The sequence below is a fragment of the Ptiloglossa arizonensis genome, chromosome 3, assembly GCF_051014685.1.
Source record: "Ptiloglossa arizonensis isolate GNS036 chromosome 3, iyPtiAriz1_principal, whole genome shotgun sequence".
In the NCBI taxonomy this organism is placed as follows: domain Eukaryota; kingdom Metazoa; phylum Arthropoda; class Insecta; order Hymenoptera; family Colletidae; genus Ptiloglossa; species Ptiloglossa arizonensis.
This window is the reverse complement of record NC_135050.1, coordinates 6,376,219-6,400,108: the sequence shown is the minus strand read 5'-3', so window position 1 is coordinate 6,400,108 and position 23,890 is coordinate 6,376,219. Positions and strand designations below refer to the sequence as shown.

The 23,890-nt window shown below is 29.7% G+C and overlaps 1 protein-coding gene and 4 non-coding genes across 5 annotated transcripts; all 5 read left to right on the top strand.

Moving 5' to 3' along the window:
* The first annotated feature begins 6,275 nt into the window (after positions 1-6,275).
* LOC143144902 (uncharacterized) lies at positions 6,276-10,959 on the top strand. Its single transcript, XM_076307784.1, has 5 exons — positions 6,276-6,544; positions 7,854-8,020; positions 10,098-10,397; positions 10,461-10,565; positions 10,629-10,959. The coding sequence occupies exons 1-4, from the start codon at positions 6,276-6,278 to the stop codon at positions 10,490-10,492; spliced, it is 768 nt and encodes a 255-aa protein (XP_076163899.1). The 3' UTR covers positions 10,493-10,565; positions 10,629-10,959.
* Positions 10,960-12,933: 1,974 nt separating this feature from the next.
* Positions 12,934-13,095, top strand: LOC143145096 (U1 spliceosomal RNA). The gene has a single exon (XR_012991605.1). It is a non-coding gene; the product is annotated as a U1 spliceosomal RNA (small nuclear RNA).
* A 2,613-nt stretch (positions 13,096-15,708) lies between these two features.
* LOC143145091 (U1 spliceosomal RNA) lies at positions 15,709-15,870 on the top strand. The gene has a single exon (XR_012991600.1). It is a non-coding gene; the product is annotated as a U1 spliceosomal RNA (small nuclear RNA).
* A 2,431-nt stretch (positions 15,871-18,301) lies between these two features.
* Positions 18,302-18,463, top strand: LOC143145097 (U1 spliceosomal RNA). Its single transcript, XR_012991606.1, has one exon. It is a non-coding gene; the product is annotated as a U1 spliceosomal RNA (small nuclear RNA).
* A 4,361-nt stretch (positions 18,464-22,824) lies between these two features.
* LOC143145095 (U1 spliceosomal RNA) lies at positions 22,825-22,986 on the top strand. Its single transcript, XR_012991604.1, has one exon. It is a non-coding gene; the product is annotated as a U1 spliceosomal RNA (small nuclear RNA).
* The last annotated feature ends 904 nt before the right edge of the window (positions 22,987-23,890 follow it).

Here is a 23,890-nt window from a genome sequence, read left to right as displayed (position 1 = left end):
ATTAACTTTTATAAAATGTAAACAGATTTTGATTTTAAAGCGATATAATTAAATTTGTTGTTAGAAACTTATTATGCAGGAATTATTTAAGTTTGTAAAAATGAAATTGATGGGAGTAAATAGAAGAATTGCATGAAATACATTTATATACTTCGTATTGTCGTATTAAAGTAAAACCATTTTAAATGTAGACGAACAGAGATAGGAAAATCAAAAGAGAATTGGAAATCAATCGATTGATTGTGAAACCAAGAGTTAGAATGGTTTTGTAACATATGTGTGTATGCACGTATTCATATGTGCATGTATATCAACATATAGAGCAGATGAATAATTATTCTCAAATTATTTGTCAAATGACATTAGAAAGTGTTAAACAAAACTCTAATATTAGCTATTTTTATGAATTAAAATTGTTTTTTTACTTCATGATTTCCTTTAAATATTTAAACTATTTAAATAAATGAGGTTATTTGTAATAGTAAAATTCAATATTGTGTATATATTTACTGAATTTCATTGTAAGTATTTTAGCATTCTATTGAGAATTTTGCTTAATTTTTGTAGTTCTAATAATATTGAAATTAAGGAAAAATTGTTTCATTTTTCAAAATTCATAAGCAACTATTCAAGTTTTAGATTTGTTCTAAGAATAATAACTCTACGTATCTACTAATAACTGTTTGAAACGCAAAACTGTAACTTCGTTCCGTTCGAATAAGGAAAATTATAAATTGTTGTACAAATTAATAAAATTATAATGTATACACGTCTATAAAAGACTTACACATTTTGTGATTTTGTTGCAAATAGAATATAGAGTCGATATTTAAATGTTTATAGTTTCATAGATACATTTATATATATAGATATATTTATTATGAAAATGAAATAATAGCTAAAGTCGATGATTATACGAGTGAAGCAGTAAAAAAAATGATTAGTTCGCGAGATATTTTAGATGAATGTATTTATCGAAGAACATACTCAAACATTTCTCCATTACAAAGCATCATTATTGAAAAAATATGAACTAATAATATTCATTCAGTTCACCTTAGTTCAATTATAAAACAATTAAAAAACGTTGTATGAATTATGTACAATGTACTGGAGAAGCGTTTGAGCATCTTCTTTAATAAAGAAAATAATATAAAGTATTTCTTAAAGTAATAATATTTTCATCACTTTATTTCAGTAGTATTTTACGCAAAATGACGAGAGAATTCGATATATGTAAATGAAAAATGTTTCCTCGCAAAAACATAATACGATCGTTGAATTCACAAGTACCATTGCACTTAAAAATGAATATAATCTTACAAATGTAGTGCTCTATGCACCATTCATCTTCATTCTTTGACATTTTTCTCTAACTTTACTGATAATGGAGTTACGATCTGGAACAATTCTGTGGACCGTCCTATAAATCAAACAAACATTTATTAGTTTTAAAACGATTGAAATAAATTTCACGATGTAATATTATGGAACTATTGGTATTAGGGGTAACTAATTAAATTAATATGTAATTAAAATGATTACGTTGAGTTTCAAGTTACTCTGAGACATAATATAAAATATAATACTATACAAACAACATGAAGCATAATAAAACAACAAGATATACATTTAGAGACGATAAACGATAAAACCGCAAATATTCATAACCGATATAAAGGTAATTGAACTTCACTGAGTATAAAAATTCTGCCAGCCATTTCTAAAGCATCGAAACAAACTACAAGTCCAATGCTGGAGTTGTAATCAAGTCTAGATGGTTCGTACTGATTGACAATTTTCCATGGCCTCTTCACCCTCCAGTACCCTTTTCTACCATCACCACCCCTCACACTATCCATCACTTCAATACCCTTTTGAAATCACGTTTCGTTTCTGTTGCACATAAAGCCGTGTTCATACCAATCGCTACGCAATACAGTAAAATTGTTATACAGATCAATCGGAATCAAAACAGCTTACGTACACAAAAACCAATCAGATAATTGAATGTTAAATAGTTTTGAAATAAATTGCACTTCCTAAAACCTAAGAAATATCGTAAAATCATGTTCGACAAATAAACAGTAACAAACGAATCAATTAGAAGCAAATATTTCATTTCCATGGTCATCGAAGTAAACATATTTTCATCTTTTAAAAGTAATTTATAATAATAGCGATTTAAAAGAAATTCTAATTTAAAATTAAAAATGTTAAGTGAACGTATTTCTTTTTCAATTCTTTCATTTTCAAAAGACCATTTTTAGAAATTGCTTTAAAATTCTACTTTTAATTAATTTTTATACTGAATATTCGCAAATTTATTATACTAACTCGTGAGTAGCACTTACGATGGATGAAGAAACGAATAATCTACGAATTATGAAATGAAAACGCTGTAGGTATATATTGGTTTTTATGCAATTAAGGAAAATATAATACATGGAAGTAGAGAATCTTAAAATTCTGATTTTAAAAAGTTTTCACGATTCTTGTTGAAATAATATTAGAGATGTTTATGGAATATTTTTCAATATGACGAATCACGGGAATTGGTATCAAAGATAAGAAGTATATATAGGGAAATACAATCTAATTAAAATGTATATCAAGGTGCCTGATATCTATGTTGCATTTTACCCTACTACAATCGGTATCACCTCTTGTCTAACGAAGTAAATGAAAATGAAAATATAAGACAGAACAGAACAGCAGGGTCTGGAAGCGGCTTAATAGAGTCAAGTGCCGGACGAGAAAGAACGAATAAGAAAGAAAAAGACGAACTATGTCATCTGAAAATTGGAATATTCGTTCGCTTGATGGCAACCTCGCTTACTATTCGTTTAGGGATTGGTGTACAATCGAACGTTCTATATTTCGAGACCGAAGAGATTAAATATGATGAAGTTAATTAACGGTGGCATATACTTTTATTTAATACATCGAAAATGGACGACAAATTGTTAGTCGCAACTTGAAAATGTTTTTCAATAAATGTTTACGTGTCTTTATCTTTCTTTATCACAAGGTGTTCGAAGAAACATCTTGTAATACCGCGATAACAATTGTAGTTTATTTAGTTAGTAAAATAAAAGTACATAAATCTTCTAATACCATACATCAAAGAAACTGTATAATAAAATTCAAATAGGTATCAACTTATAAGAAGTAAAAATATCTATGTAATAATTTAGAGATTCTGTAATATTTACAACAAAAAATAAAAGATTGGTAGGTATTATAATTCTTAAACTGTTACACATGCTAACATGTAAGGTTGTCCCGGGTCTCAAGTGACGATCATACAACGAAATATTATTGTATTAAAAAGAGTTACATTAATAGTTCATCTGGCTCCAGGCGACACGGACACTCTGATTCCATGGAAACTTATCGATTTATGTAAACAATAATATCACAGGCTCAAATTCAATTAACCGTAAGGAGAATACCAGACATATCAATTCAGTACTATAACCCATTTCTCTGTAGAAGAGAAAAATAGTTCGTTAGTCCTTAGGATCGATACTGTACTCCATTCGAACGATTCAATCGCAAATCGATTAGTAGAATATATGTCATTGATCTCACTCCATCAGTCAGAAAGCTCGCGTATTTCATACATCTGCAATAGTATCGACAGAATTGCTCGAACAAAGCGTATCAACAATACCACCCTTAACATTGGACAAACGGGGCACTTGCCCTAGGTCCCGACGCTTGAGAGGTCCCGCGTTTATCGTTGGTTATCGTTAGAGATACTGCTGAATGCGACACATATTGATAAGCAACAACGTTGTGTAATGGAGATGACTAATTAGGCATACGTTGGAATTCAAAGTTGATATATATTATAGTATCGTAGAAATATTATTATTTACAAAGCACACGTTGGTAAAATAAATAAACCGAGTGAAATTAAACCAATGAAACGTGAATTTATTGAAAGCTCTTTTGCGCATTCTTCCCTGCTCCAACTGTGACTTTTACATTTTATAAAAAATAAATACACGTATTGTTACAATTTGATTATTAAAATATGCCGCTATTGGCAACTATCGAGTTTCAATTATCATTGTCAAATATCAAGAAGACAAAAACGCATGAATATTTTTTCATCATTTTGAAACGGACCCCGTAAATCTTTAGTTGATCTGAGCCCTATAATGTATAAAGACGTTCGTGCGTACCAGTTACAAGTTAATGAAAAGTATTTAAAAGTTATTCAATACAAAGTAGCTATTGTAGAAATTGTAATTGTTTTCGATTCACAACCCGGTATGTCCTATCGTTCACACGTAACAGAAATTCATTACCGAAATTCGTAAAAATAATACTACTTTTATAAAAATCTCTTGTATTATTATGCTTTGTTATTGACAGATCTCTTAGCAAATCAATGAGTGTAAAGGCGGTGTCTTTTTACACCGCTTCGAAGTTTGCCACCCTAAATACCGTGAGCTCTTGAGTAACAATAGCATCGAACAATGGACGCTCGGATTAAGATGTAAATTAGTTCATAAGTCACAACATTATGCAATTGTCAGCTGCCGCGAAATACCCATTGTTATGCCAATAAACTTGAAAGATTTGAGCGCCGAGTTACGAGTTGAAACGGCTCCCGGGCTTATCAATACATACATATTTCTGGACGTTATATGTTACAGTTCCGAGATTTAATCACTGATATAATTCTAAATATATACGAAGAAGTTACTGAATCGTTTCTTAAACAAAACAATGTTACAATTTCAGAGAGTAAAGAATCTTCAAATAATTGTGGTTTCGTTAAATTTCAAGGTAATAATCAAAGATGAACAAAATTTGATTCGGACAGAGATGACGAATAAAATCAACTTATAGCGATTTATTGGCAACGTTTTTTCGAATAGTTAAAGTTTTATTTGTTTGCTGTGAATTAATTCATTATAAAATACAAATTGTAATTTTCATTCAACGATTAATGGGTAAAAAGTTGCTTATTTTTTATTTGTTATTTGAAATTTTTATTTAGGTAAAATGCCCATCTCTGGTAATAACAAGCACAGTACGATGGCGAAAATTTTAATAAAAGTACACATTTATTGATATTTAAGTCGTATGAAAGAAATGTAATAAATTATACAAAATGATTAAAAAATACATGTCCTTCAGAGGATACACTAAAATGAATAGAAAATGATTGAAAAAAATGTTCAAAGTTCTACGAATAGTTTTAAATCTGTTTTGTATCCTTTCTCGTAGATTATGTGTAATTGGAAACTGGAAAAATGATTCCTAGATTAAGGGGAATGTAATACCATGTTGTAGAGAAATGTGGACACAACGTTCTTGAACTACGATATGTAAGACATACGTTCATAAAACATTTTTTATTCATCTTAATGTGTAGATTTATCCCCTGAAGTATGGGCATGTATTTCTGAATCACTCTGTATAAAATCCTTTCCGTCTAATTTAATTGCTAAAAACTTTTAACAAATTGTTCTGCATAAAAGGTACTTTACAGGAAAGTATACAATTTTTACAAATAAGTAAATAAAGCAATATAATTACTGTACGCGATAGAAGTTTAAATTAAATTCGCAATAAGAAAAAACAGCGCTGAAGGAAGTATTTCGAAGGGTAGATAAAACGGAGATGGATAAGAAAGAACAAAGAAATATGAAAATTAAAAGGAACGGAGGTGATTTCTTTGTAAACGTTTTATAGATATTACGTTATGAAACATTATGGATAAAATTTGTCGATTGGGTCTATGAAATATTATAACAATCCAATGAAAAATATATCTGTTATTATATTAAGTATAGAGTTAAATTAAAAGAGTCTACATCTTTCTAAATTTGTCAGAAGTATAAATTAATAATTTTCCTTGTATATGGCAAAACTTATTTAACTTTCAGACAAATAAATTGTTTCATTAAAAATGCATTCGTTAGGCACATATAATTTAATTTGTTATTCATTATATGATTAATATATTTTTTTTAGTAGAGTAGTATGAGCATATTATTTCAATAACTATTTTGACAAAGAGTTATCTAATTAACTGTTCGATCAAATATATTTCTATTTGAATAATAATAAGTCACTGTTCATAAATAATTCACTACACGTTGTTTTTATTCGTCAATCATTATTTTAATAATATTTTGTCAATTTTCATTACGGCATAAGTGTTGTTTATTTAATAATGTAAAACATGATCAAAAGCAACATTTACATATGTGTGGAAAAGAGATTATTAATGATATTTATTATGAGAGTATATGCGTAAGGCTATCGTAACTAAATTTAACACTGATCAACAACGCTTATCGATGACTATCAACAACGTCTCTCGATTAGAGACACAATGCTTTCTTCCAACGACACGCTATACAACAATCCCCGATCAACGCTACGGTCCCCTTTATATAGTATTCTCGATTCTGGGCCTACGTGACCTAGGTCAAGAGGCTGTGATCGTCTCGGATACGAGAGGCATAGGCAAGGTTCACTTGTCTTCTAGGGTGGTCGTTGGGAGGATAAACAAACGGTGGGTCTGCTTCATATTATCATTACCCGAAAACTTATATTTTATTAAATTAAATTAAAACATGACTATATTATTTTATTGTATTTCATCCCTCTAGTTCAAAAAGAATAATAACCAAATCAACATTTTTTGCAATTTAATAAATTCATCGATAAATATTACCTTCGAATAAAATGTTGTTTTAAACTTTATTATTAAAATTTCAAACACTTACATAAATTTCCATTTGAGTTAATAAATAATTATTATATTATATCTAACAATGTATATATTTGTTCATTAGTAAAGAGTGTTAATACATTTTAGTATTAGTATTAATAAAAAATATTAACTTATTAATTTAGTATAACATTCTGGGTAATTATCAATCACGATACAAATTTTTGTTGTCTTATTCTGGGATACTTAGTATGTACTCTGTACTGATGTATTACTTCTGATTTACGTTTAATTCAATTGCCAAAAGATTCTGGCAAACTGTTCTTCATTCACTAAAGAAATATTGTTTTAACGTTTATACATGTACTAGGTTGTTCAATAAATTTTGTCGTTTTTTCTATTGTAAAAAAATACTATGACACTTCAACTTTGAACAACTGTAAATATACGAATGAATCGGTAGACCTACATGAAACTTCACACATGTTTATCAAACAGTAGTAGAAAAATCATCAAACATCTTTAGAAAAGTAAAACGAGGAACCTAATAGCTCCATTTCTTATTGAACGAAATATGAAAAATAATTAAATAAATTTTATTTAAAAAATACAATGCACAATCAATTTTCATAAATAAACGGAAAACTAACTAATATAATATTAATTTGTTGAAATAAATCTACTTTAATTACTAGCAAATATTGTGCTCCTAGCTAGCCTAATGTATGTTAGCGTCACATTGATACGTGCTTGTGTAATTTTTTTTATCGCTAAAGTCAAAGGTCACTGTGTCGATCTTTCTGATATATGTACAAGAAAACAGTAACGTACTTGCAGCTTGGTTTTCTGGCACAAAGTTTACAATTTCTAAAACAAATTTGAACTAACCCTTCAAATATATAACGTGCAACTTTAAGCGATTACATTACGTTTTATAATACAAATGTTTCCGTACGTTTGCAATTTTTACTTTAAATGCATTTATCGTATAATTATTTACCAAACGATTGAATTTTACCACCATATTAAAATACGTACATACTTTTTATTACAAATTCATCAGATCTCAATATAAATAACTCTATTTGAATACCAATGATAGATGATATTGTACTTTGATAGAAATGATCGAAGTAGGTTTGTGACACAGCACTGCAATATACGAAATACGATATTGTCTAATCATCGGAAAGCGTCAGTTTGAATTAGCAGTGTCTGCGAGCTCGTTCAATAATCAGTTTTGTGCTATTGTTTTTTATCTGCAGGTTTTCCTTCAATTTCCAGCTATGCAATTGTTGTATAAAACGACTATAATTTGTAGGTTCACATGTCGATTATTCGTAGCTTATCGTCTTTGTTATGTAAACAATGTAAAAACTTAATAGACAGAGAAATTTTGCAATTTTTGTAAGAGAAGAATTGGTAGAGAAAGATTTCATGATGTTACTGAATTTATCATGTTCTAACTCTATTTTTCCGAGAATATAATAATAGACCTGTAAATGCACTTGCAATTAATTTCTGAATAAAACCACATAATTGATTTAACAACAATATGATACTAAAATGTAAGTACGATACGATAAATACGATAACGATAATCTTTATTTGAACTTTTGGAACAGTAAAGTAATTTTTTTGTATAAAATGTGATACATTTTGTGAAATATCTATTTACTCTTTTTTCAATGTTTTACCTTACTTTTAAACGCAGAATGACAAGAAGAAATAATTTATGTGAAGAAATTATGTGGTTTTATTTAAGATAACAATTACAGTTCGGAACATTTTGCACGATAACATTCTCCTTTACCAATTCTTTCTATACGTGGTTTCGCTTAAAAACAAGTAAAAAATGTATAAGAAGAGTCATCTCTAACATATATTTAAATACGTTTCGATTCTAGAAAGAAACAGTGTTCGCTTAAACATAATATTGTATGTGAAAGCCAAATAGTGATAATTTGTGTTAAATGACACTAAAAAGAACAAATTTTTTTTTAAATATAAGAATATAAGATAATTAATATATAAAGAAATACATTCTTATTACCTAACTATGGCAGTTACATCAATTATGTAAGGAATGCTTGAGTACTCTTATTACAATATACATGTATACAACATATGTATACAATGTTAAAAATATTATTAAAACATAATACTTCTATCCAAAGAGTAAAAAATATAAACATACTTTAGTGTTTCAGATCTTTAGTCAAATCGAGAAACAATTATTATAAATAATATAATTTTGCTTTCTTTATCTTTAGGTGAAAATAGTATTTTTTAATAATAACTTCAACATTGTACATAGTATGTAATATAATAACAATTATTAATTAACAATAGTTACTTAACAAGAACATATTAATTATATTATATTCTTATATTTTAATTAATGTATCGCCTATTATGTTTGCCTCGTACTTTAACGAAAATTGATACCATTTGTACTCCACCTATTATTTAATACTATACTTGTATAACATATTGTAAATAACATGACTACTTTTCAAAAGAGCCGACAACTAGGAACGAAACACGCCTAAAACTAAATATGTACATGCTTGAGGTGACTGCTCTTATGAAATTGTTTTTTCAGAGCAAGCATGAACGTAGATACGTCCTTATAAAGTAATCTTTTAGAAGAAATCTTTTAGAAAAAAGTTGTAGCCCTTCCTCGTTTTTATCAACACCTTTTATAAGCAGTAGTAAGGTCTGAGTTATAGTAGATAAGCGTTTTTTACGACACGTGCTGCTTGTTTCTTGTCCGAATAGTCCAAATAAAAAGAAAATGCTCGTCCAATTCAATCTTGACTCTTGATCACGGACATTTAGTTTTTTGACATCAATATGGACACAGAGTTTATTAAACTTCTATGAAAACATCATTATTAAATATTTACAAAATTGATATGATATTAATTATTCTATAGAAATGAAATACCATATGTATTGCAAACTTTTATTAGAACATATTTTACAATTACATTAACCGAACATAAAAAACTACAAACAAAAGAAAACATGTTTTTGTTTCAATATTAAGGAATATATCACATGGAGTTTGTTAGACTCCGCGCCTCCAGTTAAGGGTTAACACTAAATTTACCAACCAGTCAAAATGACTGTTTTTAACTGCTTTCATAATAAAATTTACTTTAATTTACACGACATGTTTTCCGAAAACGTTTTGATTTTTCTATTCTACGCATGTGATCAATTATATAAATTTTTCTCATCGATTAATTTTTTTTTAGATATAGTATAAAGTATACCTTAATATTACGAAATCTGTTGGTAGTTCTAGTGTTAATACCAGTAAAGTACCATCTTAAGGTTCGATTAAATTATAATGGATATTAAAATATGGTTCTCTGTATGTATTTAGTATTTGTAGGTGTCATGGTATATAATGACACGCCCCCCAAAATAAAGGTTACTTGCGATTGCGAAAATTGTAATGAAAAAACAGAAAAGGATGAAGAGGAAAACACGACTCCGGCGTTATACAAAGAAGACAGCGATGGTGATGGCAATCGCACTATTTGTGCCCGAGATCGCGATTTCAATGATCAAACTTTTCCGAGCGTCTGTCATATGTTGTGTTATAATCGCTGTCTAATTCTGAAACGTTCGGCTGTTAAAATAAATAATACGAAGAAATATGTGGTGAATGCGTTTAGAAACAGTAAGTAATAATAATAGGTTTGATTTTTTCGTTGTTTAATTAGCTTATTTCATTGAACTCCAGATTATTATAAATTGCGAGACGGTAAATGTTAAAAAACTCTATTTGCAATAATATACAACTGTACGGAGATACTACAACACCAATGGAAAAAGAATGTATTATGAGGTTAGTAGACATTTTACAATTTAATAAATATACATACAGTAGAGTACAAAAGTATTTCTCTAGCTTTGCTTCAGAGGGGCAAAAACGAATTATGAATAATATAGAATTGAAATGTGATGTGAAAAGGGGACAGAGAAATGCAACCAAGAAACATTCATTTTATTTGCAACGTACATACAAGGTATATATGTGTATTTCTCCCTTAGCAATAGAGTTATGAAAGTAATTGACCGGGAAATTTTGTTGGTCTTTGTATACAAAAATGCTAATATTTAGCACATAAACGCAATTAATACTTTTTAGAAATAGCTGCATATTATTTTTAAGCTATATACTCTACATCTGTATGAATATTTAATGAATTGAAAAAAGATAAATACATAGATGAATCTTATTGCGTATATGTATATTTATTCTTCTCTTTGTTTAAGGTACTAAAATTTAGTGTTCTATTTTAAAGATGAACTGAACGGCAATTACTATGTAAGAATTAATATTTAAAAAATTATTAAACAGATATTGACAGCTTAGATTGATATACACATACATACGTGTATAAAATCTAAATTCATGGCATATAATATAATAACATATTTCACATCTGGATTACACATTTTAAACGTAGTTATAAGAATAAACAGTCAGAGTTATTCGTTGTTTTACATATTTGGATATTCTCCCGAAAAACATCAATGGCTGATCATCGCAAAATTTTAGAGAGGAGAGATAGGGACGACAGATCCAGAATATACAATTTTGGTTTTGAATATTGTATAGTTTCCGAGATATTAATGAAAAACTTTCAGTATTATACATTGAAGTTATTAATGTGGTTGTTTGTTACTTAGCGGTCATCGCCAACTTTCGAGTAACCGATGTGCAATAGCGATATCGGTCTCAGATATCTCTATAGTGTCCCACTTAAAATCAGAATACTTATTCAATTATTTGAAATATTGGGTGCATCATTAACACTAAATAGTGTGTGGAGGGATATTGGATGCGTGATTACCACTAGGTGGTGAATGGGTGAATGTTGGATGTTAGTTGTGTGGTTATAATACACACACACACACATACGATAATTTTATCTATATTTTCGGATTAGGAAGTTTGCGATAATCATGACCTCCTTCATTAAATTCCATTATTCATAAGTTTCGTAATGGTATATCATGCACTTCCATATACGTTGCCTTAAATACTGTAGTAGTGTCATATTCAAAATTACGGAAGGTACAGTGTACGTAACCCAATATTTTTCGGTCACAGAAATTAAAACGTAAAACAACTTAAAAATAAACGAACCAATTTTAAATGCGACACTGTATGTAGTAAGACCAATATCGTTATTGCGTCATTGGTTATTCGACAGTTGGCGACAACTGCTATTATAGCGAAACAATCGCATTAGTAACATCTGTATTAGTAACATTTCAATGTACAGTATCAAAAGTTTTTTTATTAATATTTTTAATATCTTTCTAAAATTTCCTAGCGATTAACTACTGGTGCTGTTAAAACCAAAATTTTTTAAATTTACGAAAAGTTATTGATATTCCCACTTTCATTAATTCCCTCTCAAACTATGTAATATCTGCCTAACTGTTTTATGTTATTTTTCATATAATATTTGGCACAAGAATTTCACTATTGTAGTGCAAGAAAATGTCATATATACATTGAATATGTTGCTATTATACCTAAATTATTCTTTGGTACACAAAATAGAAAATAAAAGAATGATAAAAATTAAGTAAAAATAAATTAAACATCCTATAATCCGTATAAAATACAATGTATAAAAATTTACAAAATGACTATTTCATTATTAAAAAAGAGCTATTATTTTACACCTGCATATTCCATCATTGAGAAGAGTATGAATCTCGTCAAAGACAAATTATTTTATTCGAAATAAACGAAAATTGAAAACGATATTTACTCATGATATGTATTAATCTTGTAACAATATTGTCGCATTATATAGTTGGGAAATTTAATTATGATTGTTTATACTTCATTTTCAAATAATATAAATATGTATATGAAGTAAACGTACACGTATATACATACGTAAGTGTCAATATCTTTGACGAAATTAAATAAAACGATTAACACATTTATTCAGATTTTTATATTAGTTTTAAATGCAATTTTAGTTACTATATATCATTTACATAAAATTCTGTCCTTGTAAGGAACAGTGTGTGCTCCTTTTGGGGTAAACAATCCTAAGGGTAACCGTATAAACAGGGGCTGTTTAGTACTGAAACTCGTCACTACGTTGCGTATTAGGAGATTCTATTTCTCGCTTTTAAAACTAACATATAGCTATAAGAAGTATCATGGAGGGAAAGCAAAAAGCATACTTACCTGGCGTAGAGGTTACCGTGATCACAAAGGCGGTTCCTCCAGGGTGAGGCTCTTCCATTGCACTACGGTTGAGCTGACCTCTGCGAATATCCCTAATGTGGATATCTCGGGCGTAAAATTTTTGTTAGTCGGGACTGCGTTCGCGCTATCCCGGAATAATTTATCAGTAAACTTAATTTTTAGGCGTACTTGAATAGTTTTATATTTTCTAGGCATAATGTAAGTACTTTCTATAGTTCTGCGTTGTATTATTAAGAGTATGATACAGTGGTATTAGCATTAGGATATTATTTTTGTATTGATGTTTTTGGAGTTTCTTGGATGACCTTTATGAAATAACAGATACACACTACAATCAATTTTGTACGATACATCGGTTATCCAATTGTTATGTTACTATTAACTTATCAATATTCATTGTAGTATTTTCCTGACTTTTTTTTATATACGAGATTTAAATTTCGTTTGTACTTTTCGAAATCTTGGCAAGAAATTTAAGGAGACAGGAAGTTTTAAACGAACAAAAAGTGTTTGGAACAAAACAATAATTAGCGATATAAACAAAATTATCGTTTTAGCGTCAACTGTATACAATCATGAGGTAAGTCTACGACAACTTTCGTATAAGTCCATGATACTTAAACCAAGTATACTGCGAGTGTTAAATCAACAAATGTAAATTTCAGCCGTATAATTTATCGCATCAACAGGAATTATATGGAAATGATTTTACGAATCGTGTGAAATTTTGTCGGCTTAGGATCAATTACAAAACGATAACTCATGTTTCCACTGTAACTTATTTACTGAGAAAGCTACTTTCGTACGTTATGGTGCAGTCAATTCGTGAAATGAACATTTATTGGTTTGACATAAATCCTCATTGCTTTACCGCAGTAGATCATCAACGCAAATGAAAAGTGAATATTTGGTGTGGATCATATTTTATATAAGATACTCTAAATGGATCTGCATATGCAAAATTTTTGTCTGATAGTCTTTCTATTCTTCTGGAAGAGTTACCATTGCAAGTAAGGATGTCAATGTGGTTTCAGCAGAGTGGCTGCCCTGCACATTACGCTTAAATAGCTCGAAATACACTAAATGTAATGTTTCCAAATCGTTGAATTGGAAGAGGTAGTCGCATTAATTGGCCAGCAAGATCACCCGACTTAACTCCAGGATTATTTTCTCTGAAGAAGCAATGAGGTGCAATAAAAGATACAGTAGGTATATAAAAAATCATCTTCAACACACTATGATGTGGAAAAATGAATTATCGCAATTTGTGCACAATTGTTATCCTCTGAAATAATGCAAAGTGATTTTTAAAATGTATCGAAGTTGACGTCGGATATTTTGAACAATTCTTTTGAATTTTTATCAATTTAGCTCATAATAAGTGAATAGCAAAAATAAAGAAATATAAACAAATAAAACGTTGTTAAGTGTCGAAGATAAAACGAAATTTATTACTTTGCAACAAGAAGTAGCATAAATTAAGACACAAAATTTTATTTATGCGTCCTTCGGCGACCATAAAGTTCTACATACATATATACATGTAACAGGTCATTGCATTCGTCGTTAAAATGGCTAGTATTTACAAATAAATAAAATATATAATTCCATTTAAACAAAATAATTTAATTTTCACACGTTCTTTATACATCCTTCTACGAAAAATTAATTAGATCAAATTACGTCCCCCTTCAAGTTATTTAATTTTTATTTAAAACATTTTTTAGTATTATCAAAACCAAGCTAGATATTTTAGATAACAAAATTAAGTAGATCAGTTCATGTATTGTTCATTATTATTAGTAAATGTATAACACTTACTAATAAGTTTATGTACAAGGTAAAACAACATGATAGTATTTTTTAAATTTGGAACAAAATCCAAATACAATTAAAATTTAAAGGTTATGTTAAATGACACGAGGTTCTCAATAATATTCAATTAGTTATCTACCGACTTTTAGTTCTTAATTAAACTTTGACTGATTGTAGATACTAAATGTATATATTGTCCAGTAAAAGTATGACTAATATAGAGTGTACATTTTAACTGGTACAATGTACACAAATTTACTTTAGCAAGTGTATACATCGCTTTACTTTTCGTTTTCCTACATACATACGTATTTGGAATGCATTTAAATTCTAAATCATCGCAATTTGAAAACAATATCAATTATATTACGTGAAGATGATAAGAACAGAGAAAGAGCACACTTGGTGAATGATACTCAGTAACTATGTGACGTACCAAAAACTTGTGTTTGATACATATCTACATGTTGATTGGTGAAGACAGGAAAAGGAGCGCTTGAGTGAAACAAGAAGAAATTGTGCAATGACACAAATGTACAGCAATTGAACCAATATTATTATCGGTCAAATGAGAAATAATTGTAAACGTTGAATGAAAAAATGATAAAGTGTGGAATAAAGAAACGGTAATATGCAAAGTACTTTTTACGTAAAAAAGAAAATAATAAAAATAACACAATAATATGTGTAAGCAATCTCGAACATTTAAATACCATTCTTGTAGATCTTAAAATTAAAATTATTAAATGGTAAAATTATTAATATTATCTTTGAGTAAGTATGTACAAATGAATTCTTTCTAATATGGATGTACGAAACTCGAGCAGTGGTTCTGAAAGCTGCCGTTAGAGTGCGTACAGGATGAGGGAGCTTCTCGCAGTTGAAAGTGTTTGGTATAGACCTCAAGTTTCACTCAGAATGGAAGGAAAGCATACTTACCTGGCGTAGAGGTTACCGTGATCACGAAGGCGGTTCCTCCAGGGTGAGGCTCTTCCATTGCACTACGGCTGAGCTGACCTCTGCGAATATCCCTAATGTGGATATCTCGGACGTACAATTTTTGATAGTCGGGACTGCGTTCGCGCTATCCCGGATAATTCATTAATAAACTTAAAATGGTCCATTGATCTCTTACAAGTCAAGAAATCGATCACTACTTGAATTAGGTATTAAATCGTATATAGTAATAGTTTACTATGAGCAATTGAATGAATGAGTTTTCTTCATCGATTCCATTCTCTACCCATTTTTCGAAAGTGAGAACGAAGTCGACCGAATTTGATCAAAACAACTGAAAGCAAGTGAAGAATGGGTACAAGATGAACGATATAATACTAGGTTGTTTAATAAATTTTGTCGGTTTTTCGATTGTAAAAAAATACTATGACACTTCAATTTTGAACAACTGTAAAATATACGAATGAATCGCAGATTTACATGAAACTTCACACATGTTCATGAAACAGTAGTAACCTAATTCTTATCGGAAGCTCCATTTCTTATCGAACGACAAAACTTATTGGGCAACCTATTACTTGATACTTTGTCTCATTCAAGTTTTGTCTCAGTCATATTGCAATACAATATGCGAAGAGGTGCTCACCCGACAAAGGATTCAAATTTCGATACGTCACAGATCGCTCGCGTGGCCGACCGGTGATGAATAGCTAATAGAGAGGAATAACCATTTACAATATTGAAGAATGAAATTTTCATATTTTCTACTTTATATTTGTCTCATCTTTTGAGTGTTTCTAACGAAATTCATAGTTGGTTTAAAAATAAACACACTGTATATTTTTCGAGATCATACTAGGTTGTTCAATAAGTTTTGTCGTTCGATAAAACTTATTGACAGTATAGTAATAGATTGTTAATTGTACATATCTTTTTCTCTTTCTTTTAAAGTAATAATAGTATCATTGAACATTACTTATATTACATCACATGGTGTACGTGATGTTATTATTACGACAATACTATTATTATTTTAGTTCGATCTTACTTCCAATCATGTAGCAAGTATTGCGATAAAAATAAATACAATTGAAAATTTTGTAAGATGGCAGACGATTTAGTCTAGTATACACCAAAATTTGTACCTCGTTAATGAACATTCTGATTACTCGTGTATGTACATATTTGTGCATTGTAGGAAGGTATAGATACATTAAAAATGGAAACGGTCTGCAAATCAGTCTGATTTTCTTTACTTTTTTATTTCATTCACGTATAGAGAAATAGTCCCCTCTATGCCTATTATCCAGAATTGTTAAGAGGTGGAGAGCACGGATTCCGACAGTCGTTTGTGTATTATTTTAACGTCATCGAATGACAGAATGAAAGACAGTAGAACATGAAAAACGAATGCTTACAACACAACCTATCTGATGATAGGAGAATCAACAGACTAGTGTAAAACTCCAAGATATGTAATAGGTTGCTCAACAAGTTTTGTCGTTTGATAAGAAATGGAATTATTAGGTTCGTCGTTTTACTCTTCTAAAGATGGTACTACTGTTTGATAAACGTGTGTGAAGTTACATGTAGATCTATCAACTCATTCGTATATTTACAGTTGTTCAAAGTTGAAGTGTCATAGTATTTTGTTACAATGGAAAAAACGGCAAACTTATTCTACAATCTAGTACATATTTTCTGTGGCTCCTGGCGGAGTTAGGTATTGTTATGTGATTAGAATGTATTATTAACTATTATAATCTAAGATATTCAATCATATAATCAAGCTTTTCATAGGTTAACGTACTAAAATGATTGCTTTGTTCTATTGTAGATACATAGAATTAAAGTAGTACAACTGTAAGTAGTAGCGTATATTAGAAATAAGGTACTATGTTAGGCCATATTTACAAAATTAATGTGTTATTAAATCAATGTAGTTAATTCAAAGTAATAACAAATAACAGTATTATTTAGATATAATATATTTAACAGAAACTAAACAATTACATTAGTAAAGTTACGTTTAATTCGTTCATTCTTAAAAATTACACGTAATAATATACATATACTTACACACATATGTATGTACATATGCACATGTCTCAAATGATTTTATAAATTGTGCATTCGAGATCAATTTTAAAAACTTTATTCTATTACTGATATTCAAGTTTTAATATTTCGTTGCTTACCAACACAGTGCGTAAATCTTATAAAGTAAAGTAGTATTACTTATTTATAAAGAGTAAGTATTTTTTAACAATAATAATGAAGTATTAAAATACTTATGTGAAAATTATTATTACACAAAAATATATATTCAATGTAGAATTTGTAATTTATTTTTAAATATGTTTGAAATGATGGCCAGTGTCAGTTTATAATACTTCTAAGAATGCATGATTATAATAAACAACAATGTCATTCATGGTGAGAGATGTGGGATATCGAGTGGCGTTAGTTCCTAATGTCACCGTTACGCTGCGCAAGCGGCCGATGAGATTCTCGCAGCTATGATTGCATCCTGCCCGCTTAAATAACTGTAGCGAGAGTAGAGAAGCATACTTACCTGGCGTAGAGGTTACCGTGATCAAAAAGGCGGTTCCTCCAGGGTGAGGCTCTCCCATTGCACTACGGCTGAGCTGACCTCTGCGAATATCCCTAATGTGGATATCTCGGACGTACAATTTTTGATAGTCGGGACTGCGTTCGCGCTATCCCGGACAAAATCGATTTATAAAATTAATACATTTGATCTCTTGATAGTTCAATCTTCAAGTTAGATTCTCATTCGTAACTCAATTGAATTTTCTTATTTTATATAATTTATTAAATTTGAATTAGTTCCATTTTTTCAATGTTGATTTGTGTTGTATTGACAGTGAAGGCAGTAATTAGATGGTAGATTGTTAGTTGGTAAATTATAATTTAATACGTCGTTTGTGCAATGTAGAATTATTCCAATGCTGTGTATATGGCTTAGTGTTTTTAAACATAACTTTAAATTCAGCTCCTGATAAGTATTTCTCTATTTATATATAAGAATAAATGTACAGTTTTGAACCACTGTTGAATACTTGAACTTAGTTTATTTTGTCAATTTTATGAAAATGCGTGTTAATGAATGGCAAACAGAACGTTGTGCGTTTAGAATAAAAAATTAATTAACAAAAGTGATATTTTCCTAAATAATAATGAACTTGTATATGTTGTACTTGCATAATATTTTTATGGTAATACAGAATGTTAAAAAATTTGGTTAAATTAGAATATTGAATATTGTAAACGTGATTATAACTGAAAGTGGCTAAAATGTTGATACACTGCATTAAAATTAGATTTGTATATAAACTTGATCGTTTAAAATAAAGTAATTAAGTTTATTTAATGTTAAAATAAAATTAATAACTGATTATTCAACAGAATCAGCTATTAATAATTTATCTGAATTTAATTACACCATATATTTATTATAAACTTTTGTAAATGCAACATGCAAATAGGTGTAGTATTTTGGATAAATTAATAAAGTAATGTATAATATATAATTTTGTTTATTTAGTCATTCAATTGTATCAACTGTTTGAACGAGAGACGTTTAGTATGAATCTGTTATAAAAACTTGAATAGCTGGAGTTTTTCAATTGAAATAAAAAGAACATAAAGATGATATCGAACATTTTATTGTGTTTTTCACGGAATATAGACATTGAAAACTGTTTCTCATTCCAAATTATTTATTTATCAACAGTTTCGTAATAAGATAACTTCAAATTGTATTTCTCACATTATGCATGTATTCCATGTTCGAATGATTAAATATGCATTCAAACAACACAATAGAAAGTAGAAAGAACAAAACATGATCAACCGTTTCTTTGTTTGCTCATTAATTATCTCGTACTCGGTAGGAGTACTCCATTAGTAGGAGTGAATAATGTGTATAATACGTATTACAATTATTTAATCGTTTGCTTGTGTATACAAAAAGACTATAGCCAGTAACAAATACTTAATTTGATTTCTAAATAGAACAATAATTAGACGGTTACGAAACCGACATGAGGTAAAGCAGAAGCGACAGTCTGTAGTTAAACAATACAGGAAGCACATGGCCCGTTTAAGCATCCGTGTGAGAGGCTGTCGGACGTTTCCGTATGTCGGGCGCTCGAAACGTGTTGGAAGTTAACAGGCCAAGCGGGGTGGCTTAGCGATAGTTGATGCATGTACGAGGTGGCCAGTAGGACGAAGGAAAGGAATTAAACGGACACAGAGTCCTCGCAAATTGAGTTGAACAGGCCCGGAATTTAAACATTCAAATTAACCTATTTAGCAAGTCGAAGAGGTTAATATGTGCTCGTTGGTTTTACAGGCTCTTAGATTTTAATATTTAATCGACTCTGTCGCATCCTTCTGTCTTTTTTTTACGAATGTTGTTAAATTTTGGCCCAGAAGTTGATTGGTCAGTAGGTAACTACGATACTTGCAACGAAATGAAAATGATCAATAGGAACAATAATCCAAAATCTTTTGTGAAAGTTTCATCATCGTGTTGAAAAAGTATCAATTACCATCTCCCTCCTTTTACCTATACAAGGCCTTTCTCTTTGCTGGATAATCAGAAAATTAATTTTGTTCAAAATTTAAATATCTATTTTATGTTTTCCTCAATGATAATTATACAGTAAAAATAAACTTTACTAACGTATTTTATGACCAAAGGCGATCTTTGTCAATGAAAGTTCACCTAAACTATTAAAATATTTTCCATGATCAATTTCAACATTCCTTATTTTATTAAAAAAATTGTTCGTAATTAATCAAAAGTTGATCAAAAAATTAACTATCAGATTCGACATCAGATTCGTGATCAACGACATTGGAAACTCTAATATAAAGTATTCTAACAGAAAATTTTATTAAGTTTCTAATATTTCCAATACTTGTCCAGTTTTTTGGAATTTCTATGGATCGTTTGTTTACTGTTTCTGTAAATGTAGGATGAAGTAGCGGCCAGCAGCAAATATAACGAGGAACTATAGAATGCAAAATATGTGTATGTACATACATCGTACCTTCAAAGTTTCAGATGCTTATGTTCATCATGTATTAGAGTAAGTTTGGATTAGATTTTTTTAAGAGGACCCCCTGTTAAGAGTCCGAAACGTGAATAAGTGGCCGGACCCTCTTAACGGGGTCCTATTATAAAAGTCTAGTCGAAAACTCACTCTAATCTGTGTTAAATGTAAATATCTGAAACTTTGGAAGTACGATATATGTTTTGTATTGTACAGTGATTCGTTACGTGTATGTATGTATGTATTATATTTGTTGCAGGCCACCATACACTACCGTAGGTAAAATACAATGAATAGTATCGACAGTATTTTACAAATATTTCGGAAACAACGACCGAACAGTGGTTATAGGTATAGGAAAAAATTGTTCAGAATGTTGAGATTTTCAACATATTTCAATTTTACCGAAATCGGTGTTTACTGTCTTTACGGCGTTTAATCTTGTTTAAAATACCTTTTAAAGCCTTGGGAAGTTTCTATATATTTTTTTTAATAATTTTCGTATAATATAATTATTTATCTGTTACACAGTCCATATATACGAGTTTTCCGACTCCAAAAGTGGCCATACAATTTTAAAATTTACTCCAACTAAGTATTTTACTTTGTACTATTAGTTTTCAACCTGTGAGTCGTGAAATAATTCAAATTTTGGCAGGAAACGTCTATAAATATGAAAAACATTCATTAAATTACACGTATCCGTTTTACTGCTGAGTTTTTTCAGAAAACAATACTTTTTACAGTATTTAAGATCTTTTGTTACAATTTTGTTTTCCTTTCCATTTGTCTGTTCCCTAATTGATAGTTCACACGGGTCAGATTCTCGAGACACACTTGATTTTTGAACTGTTTTTTCATATACTGTAAAATAAAATTACTTTTCATTACTATTTCTGCAATCTCATTCTGTGGTGTATTAAAATTATGTATATTTAATTTTACTTTTCGTTCCTCAATTGTCATTTATTTCGTTTTTTCTAATTATCGATACATTTTGCTTACTTGCTTAGTTTGTTATTATCGGGAGTTTGTTTACTTTATCCAACTCCATTCATGTCCTAATTAGATGTCGCGCAACGATAAAATCGTTATTGTTCAACCGACCAATCAACGTAACAATAAACAAAGAAAGCCATGAAACAACGTCGCATTTGAGTTATTAACTTTCAAGTGCAAAACAAGCCGATTTGATAAAATAAATAGATCGAAAACTATAAAAACCATATATTAGTAGCCAAAAAATGGGGTAAAATTGTAGTAGCATTAAAAAAAAAATAAGTTGTTTAAATTTATTTATTTATCTGACATTTTAAGAATTTATGTGGTAATTAGCAAATTTTTCTCACACAAAACTAATTGTTAATTTGTTCGCAAATAGTGGGTACTCGACAGTCGGTTTTCCAATATGGATACTGTCGTATCGTCTCACATTAAATAGATTTTTTAAGAAATAATAAAAAATTCGGTTAACGTTCAAATGTTTGGCAATCAATTATTTTCAACCGTTACCTTGAGCATTTCAAATGTTTATTCGTAGCTTTTCTTGTTTCCATTGTATGTACATATGTATGTACCTTCGGTTGCCTCAAACTTACAGAATATTTTCTGTAATGTAACAAGTTTTTAAACATCGACAAATGTTTAAAACATTTGTTTTCGATTTAATCAATAATGTCTTCATCGCTTTTATTTTGCTATATAAAACTGAAGTTATGGGGCAGACAAAAATAATATTAATTAAGTGTCTTCTTTAACAGGAAATTTCTCAAGAAATGTGTGCATTATTTACAAAACAGCTCTTATCACTTATCTTTCTAAATCTTGTTATTAATAATTAGAAATTGCAATTGAATGAATCATAATCTGAATATTATTCACTGATAGTTATAGAATATATATTAGTTCGCAAAGTTGCCGCTAGATTGCGTGGTCGATGATGTAGTTTGTCGCAGTTAAAAGTATACGGTACAGGCTTCAAGTTCTACCGAGAAAAGAGAGAAAGCATACTTACCTGGCGTAGAGGTTACCGTGATCACGAAGGCGGTTCCTCCAGGGTGAGGCTCTTCCATTGCACTACGGCTGAGCTGACCTCTGCGAATATCCCTAATGTGGATATCTCGGGCGTACAATTTTTGTTAGTCGGGACTGCGTTCGCGCTATCCCGGATTATTTATTGAAAAAAATAATTATTTATTGAAAGCATCTTTTTTTTTCTATAAGTAAACAGTTTTTGATAATAACGCTTGTTAGAAAGAAATTTGTAACAACAATATATTCTAGTATACTGTATGCACAAGGTCTTTGTTGTGTCTCTTGATACAATTTTTAATTTAGTTTAGTGTTGCTTGTAGTACAATTTGTACAAATTAGAAGCAAATGAAATCAAAGTGTTTTTAAGTGTAAAGTAACTACATTGATCAGTATGTAACCAATTATATTGTCAGTACATATGTAGCTAATCCGAATAAATTAACAAATACTTCATTAATTTATTTGTCAATACTACTTTCTTCGGCTCAGTTTTCTTCTTTCTTCTCGTTGTTTTACCTTTTGGTCTTCACTTTTTTAGTTTTCTTCACTTGCAAAAGTTGTTTCTTGCTGCCTTGACCCTACGAAGCAGGGCACTTTATAAATTCAAGCTACGTTCTTAATAAAATGGCAATTACTTTTAGATTTGTAAAAATTTGCTATTTGAATTCTGAGTACTTGATAGTTTCTGAGAGAAGTTTTATGCAGTGTTTTTTTCATATTAGTAAAATATCGATGGAAGTTTATTTCTTATATGCAACAAAACAGCTTTTAGGTAAACTTTGAGCAATCTATGAATAATTTCCACTTTTCGGATTTGTAAATTCATGGATTGTTGCATCGACCTGCATCTATTGTAACTTATAATCTCTGTATCGGGAAAACTAGAGTTAATATTTTAATTTGACTTTCATTTTCATAATCCAAGTGATAATAGGGACTACAATTGACTACTTACATGAAGAATACATATTTGTTGTTGTTCTGCAGATAAACTTTATGTTGGCCACATGCAGCGTAGCTAGAAAAAGTTGAAACTTA